The sequence below is a fragment of the Oncorhynchus gorbuscha genome, unplaced genomic scaffold, assembly GCF_021184085.1.
Source record: "Oncorhynchus gorbuscha isolate QuinsamMale2020 ecotype Even-year unplaced genomic scaffold, OgorEven_v1.0 Un_scaffold_13541, whole genome shotgun sequence".
Classification (NCBI taxonomy): domain Eukaryota; kingdom Metazoa; phylum Chordata; class Actinopteri; order Salmoniformes; family Salmonidae; genus Oncorhynchus; species Oncorhynchus gorbuscha.
In genome coordinates this window covers 1,794-7,473 of record NW_025755693.1, presented here as the reverse complement: position 1 = coordinate 7,473, position 5,680 = coordinate 1,794, and the positions used below count along the sequence as shown (strand labels likewise).

Genomic DNA, 5,680 nt, shown 5'->3' with positions numbered 1-5,680 from the left:
AATGTAACACCAGTAGTGTAGAAGGACAATGGCAGATGCATTTGGTTTATTCTCTCAAACAAGATATTGATTCATCTTCCGTCTCCTAGAATTGTATGGTCATATTGTTATACTAATGTGAAAATCCATTAATTTATTGAATATGTTATTCAATATAATATTATATACATATTATATTACATATTTTTCTCTAAACTGAATCTTTCTTCCTGATGATTAGTTCTTATATGTCATTTTATTTACTCACAGAACAGCTCTGGAGGCTTTGACCACTGGCAGCAGCCTCAGAAGACCTTCCTCTGATCTGGAGTATTTCTTCAGGTCAAACACATCCAGCTCCTTTTCTGAAGTCAGCAACACAAAGACCAGAGCTGACCACTGTGCAGGTGACAGTTTGGGTTCTGAGAGACTTCTTGATCTCAGGAAGCTTTGGATCTCCTCCACTAGAGAATGGTCATTCAGTTCATTCAGACAGTGGAACAGATTGATGCTCCTCTCTGGAGAGGGATTCTTCCTGATCTTCTTCTTGATGTACTTGACTGTTTCTTCATGGCTCTGTGAGCTGCTTCTTGTCTTTGTCAGTAGACCTCGTAAGTGCTTCTGATTGGACTCCAGTGAGAGGCCCAGAAGGAAGCGGAGGAACAGGTCCAGGTTTCCTGTCTCACTTTGTAAGGCTTTATCCACAGCACTCTTGTAAACAGTAACTTCAGTCTTGTCTCTGAACATTGAAGAAAATATATTGGACTTTGTTTGCGGTTTGTCCATTAGATTCTCATTGTTGTTGATGAATGAGAGGAACACATATACAGCAGCCAGAAACTCCTGAATGCTCAGATGAACAAAGCAGTACACCTTGTCCTGGTACAGCCCACATTCCTCTTTAAAGAGCTGTGTGCACAATCCTGAGTAGACTGAGGCTTCATTGACATCAATGCCAGCCTCTGTCAGGTCTTCTTCATAGAAAATCAGATTGCCCTTCACAAGCTGTTGAAAAGCCAGTTTTCCCAGTGACAGAATGCTCTCTTTATTCCAGTGTGGACCTGTCTCTTCTTTCCCAAGATACTTTTCATTCTTCTGTTTGGTATGAAACACCACAAGGTGTGTGTACATCTCAGTCAGAGTCTTGGGCATCTCTTCTCTCTTGTGTTTCAGCATGTGTTCAAGGACTGTTGCAGAAATCCAACAGAAGACTGGAATGTGGCACATGATGTGGAGGCTCCTTGATGTCTTTATGTGTGAGATCATTCTGCTGGCCAGGTCCTCATCACTGAATCTCTTCCTGAAGTACTCCTCCTTCTGTGGGTCATTGAACCCTCGTACCTCTGTCACCTGGTCAACACACCCTGAAGGGATCTTATTGGCTGCTGCAGGTCGGGTAGTTATCCAGAGGAGAGCAGAGGGAAGCAGATTTCCCTTGATGAGATTTGTCAGCAGAACATCCACTGAGGTTGACTCTGTGACGTCCCAACAGATCTTGTTCTTCTGGAAGTCTAGGGGCAGTTGGCACTCATCCAGACCATCAAAGATGAACAGAACTTTGTACTTGTTGTAGATGGAGATTCCTGATTGTTTGGTTTCCATTGAGAAGTGATTAAGAAGTTCAATGAAAGTGTGTTTGTCCTCTTTCATCAAATTCAGCTCCCGAAAAGGGAATGAAAATACAAATTGGACATCCTGATTTGCTTTTCCTTCAGCCCAGTCCAGAATGAACTTCTGCACAGAGACTGTTTTTCCAATGCCAGCGACTCCCTTTGTCAGCACAGTTCTGATAGGTTTGTCTTGTCCAGTTAAGGGTTTGAAGATGTTGTTACATTTGATTGCAGTCTCTGGTCTTGCTTGTTTCCTGGTTGTTGTCTCAATCTGTCTCAGCTCATGTTCATTATTGACCTCTCCTGTTCCACCCTCTGTGATGTAGAGCTCTGTGTAGATCTTATTGAGAAGTGTTGGGTTTCCTTGTTTAGCGATCCCCTCAAATACACATTGAAACTTCTTCTTTAGATTAGATTTGAGTTCAAGTTGGCAAATCACAGCAAGCTCATCTGAATCTAGAAATACCACAGAGGATATTAATATTACGATTGTTTTAATACCTACAGTATTGAAGGACTGTTATAAAGTTGTAAATTATAATAATTTATTATCTTAACTGACTGTCTAAATCTGTAAAAGTTTTCATAATCATTACAGACTGGTGTGAGTGATTCTATTATTATTGCTATTATTGATGGTATTATTACTGTTGTCTCTCTCTCTAAATTAATCAACACAACACATCCCTGCTGCTACTTAATGAGGTCACTAGGTGTTGTGTTAAGGCTGCTACAATATCATTGAGTTACACAGCTACTTTAGCTGTACTTTAGCTACAACTTTTAAATGTTATAAAACAGCATTCAACATGAGGTAGACAGATCTTACATTTCTCCTGTGTGTCAGCAACCTCCTCTCTAAAGTATAGAGGAGGATTCATAGACCGGTCACTCTTCATGGACAAACAGCTGGGAACAGGGGAGGCTGGTCTCTCCTGTTTGATTGGACTTCAACACAACAGAGACAAACATTACATCTCTCATCTACTCTGAGCTCAGATGGGAAAACAAAAGAAGAGTTTCACAAATAGAACTGACTGAAAAAGCTTTTTTATCAATTTTCAGAAATGTTCATAAATGAGCTTTTATTGTTTAAATAAGTTAGGTTTATGTTAAGTTATGTTTATTTGCTAAATGAGGAGGAGGCACGTGGGTACCTGCTTCTATAAACCAATGAGGAGATGCAGCGCGATCTGCGTCACAAATAGAACTGACTTCAAGACGCTTGTCTCCGCGTACTGAGTCAATGTGCAGGGTACCAGGTAGTTGAGGTAATAATGAGACTATAAGGAGTACCAGTACTGAGTCAATGTGCAGGGTACCAGGAAAATAATGAGAATATAAGGAGTACCAGTACTGAGTCAATGTGCAGGGTACCAGGTAGTTGAGGTAATAATGAGACTATAAGGAGTACCAGTACTGAGTCAATGTGCAGGGTACCAGGTAGTTGAGGTAATAATGAGACTATAAGGAGTACCAGTACTGAGTCAATGTGCAGGGTACCAGGAAAATAATGAGAATATAAGGAGTACCAGTACTGAGTCAATGTGCAGGGTACCAGGTAGTTGAGGTAATAATGAGACTATAAGGAGTACCAGTACTGAGTCAATGTGCAGGGTACCAGGAAAATAATGAGAATATAAGGAGTACCAGTACTGAGTCAATGTGCAGGGTACCAGGTAGTTGAGGTAATAATGAGACTATAAGGAGTACCAGTACTGAGTCAATGTGCAGGGTACCAGGTAGTTGAGGTAATAATGAGACTATAAGGAGTACCAGTACTGAGTCAATGTGCAGGGTACCAGGAAAATAATGAGAATATAAGGAGTACCAGTACTGAGTCAATGTGCAGGGTACCAGGAAAATAATGAGAATATAAGGAGTACCAGTACTGAGTCAATGTGCAGGGTACCAGGTAGTTGAGGTAATAATGAGACTATAAGGAGTACCAGTACTGAGTCAATGTGCAGGGTACCAGGAAAATAATGAGAATATAAGGAGTACCAGTACTGAGTCAATGTGCAGGGTACCAGGAAAATAATGAGAATATAAGGAGTACCAGTACTGAGTCAATGTGCAGGGTACCAGGTAGTTGAGGTAATAATGAGACTATAAGGAGTACCAGTACTGAGTCAATGTGCAGGGTACCAGGAAAATAATGAGAATATAAGGAGTACCAGTACTGAGTCAATGTGCAGGGTACCAGGTAGTTGAGGTAATAATGAGACTATAAGGAGTACCAGTACTGAGTCAATGTGCAGGGTACCAGGAAAATAATGAGAATATAAGGAGTACCAGTACTGAGTCAATGTGCAGGGTACCAGGTAGTTGAGGTAATAATGAGACTATAAGGAGTACCAGTACTGAGTCAATGTGCAGGGTACCAGGTAGTTGAGGTAATAATGAGACTATAAGGAGTACCAGTACTGAGTCAATGTGCAGGGTACCAGGAAAATAATGAGAATATAAGGAGTACCAGTACTGAGTCAATGTGCAGGGTACCAGGAAAATAATGAGAATATAAGGAGTACCAGTACTGAGTCAATGTGCAGGGTACCAGGAAAATAATGAGAATATAAGGAGTACCAGTACTGAGTCAATGTGCAGGGTACCAGGTAGTTGAGGTAATAATGAGACTATAAGGAGTACCAGTACTGAGTCAATGTGCAGGGTACCAGGAAAATAATGAGAATATAAGGAGTACCAGTACTGAGTCAATGTGCAGGGTACCAGGTAGTTGAGGTAATAATGAGACTATAAGGAGTACCAGTACTGAGTCAATGTGGAGGGTACCAGGTAGTTGAGGTAATAATGAGACTATAAGGAGTACCAGTACTGAGTCAATGTGCAGGGTACCAGGTAGTTGAGGTAATAATGAGACTATAAGGAGTACCAGTACTGAGTCAATGTGCAGGGTACCAGGTAGTTGAGGTAATAATGAGACTATAAGGAGAACCAGTACTGAGTCAATGTGCAGGGTACCAGGTAGTTGAGGTAATAATGAGACTATAATTGAGGTAATATCCACATGTAGGTAGGGGTAAAAGTGACTACGCAATCTGGATAGAGTTTACATCTCCACATCCAGGGAGTGCACACACACACACACAGGGAGGGAATGTTGTTGTTTGTTTAATATTGTTTTACGACTATGGAAATGGACAAAAGGATGAGCCTATGGATTATGAAAACAACAACAATAAATGGGAAAATGGGAGGAGAAATGACTAGAGACAGTGTTGTTTAACTCACTGACCAGGACCCATGAGTTCTTCTTACCTTTGTTCAGTAGAAAAGTCTCCCTTTCTAAACTCTATAGGACGATCCATAGACCGGTCACTCTTCATGGACACACAGCTGGGAACAGGGGAGGCTGGTCTCTCCTGCTTGATTGGGCTTCAACACAACAGAGACAAACATTACATCTCTCATCTACTCTGAGCTCAGATTCCAAAACGCTGTCACTTTTCAGAAATGTTCGTAAATGAGCTTTTATTGTTTATAGAAATGATGAATGAGATGTTTTTTTCACTATCTAATCATGACATGTGGTCTTTCAATGACAGACATGTATTTGTTTAATGTCTTTCACTTGATGTTTCATTTCAGAGAGAAAAATAATCATGTTTATTTTGCTAAAAGCTATATATCTGCCTCACTCTCAGTGAAATAGGTTTTATACAGTAATAATATATATCTGCCTCACTCCCAGAGAAATCAGTAGTACTGCTAGGTTTTACACAGTACTAATATATATCTGCCTCACTCCCAGAGAAATCAGTAGTACTGCTAGGTTTTACACAGTACTAATATATATCTGCCTCACTCCCAGAGAAATCAGTAGTACTGCTAGGTTTTATACAGTAATAATATATATCTGCCTCACGCTCAGAGAAATCAGTAGTACTGCTAGGTTTTATACAGTACTAATATATATCTGCCTCACTCTCAGAGAAATCATTAGTACTGCTAGGTTTTATACAGTACTAATATATATCTGCCTCACTCTCAGAGAAATCAGTAGTACTGCTAGGTTTTATACAGTAATAATATATATCTGCCTCACTCTCAGAGAAATCAGTAGTACTGCT

The 5,680-nt window shown here is 40.3% G+C and overlaps 1 protein-coding gene across 1 annotated transcript; it reads right to left on the bottom strand.

Annotated features, from left to right (window-relative positions):
- Window positions 1-24: 24 nt before the first annotated feature.
- Window positions 25-5,026, bottom strand: LOC124030659 (NLR family CARD domain-containing protein 3-like). The gene is made up of 3 exons (XM_046341896.1): window positions 4,869-5,026; window positions 2,419-2,537; window positions 25-2,045 (listed from the first exon to the last, which is right to left on the bottom strand). Exons 1-3 carry the CDS (start codon window positions 4,934-4,936, stop codon window positions 244-246), a joined length of 1,989 nt encoding a protein of 662 aa, XP_046197852.1. The 5' UTR covers window positions 4,937-5,026; the 3' UTR covers window positions 25-243.
- Window positions 5,027-5,680: the final 654 nt, after the last annotated feature.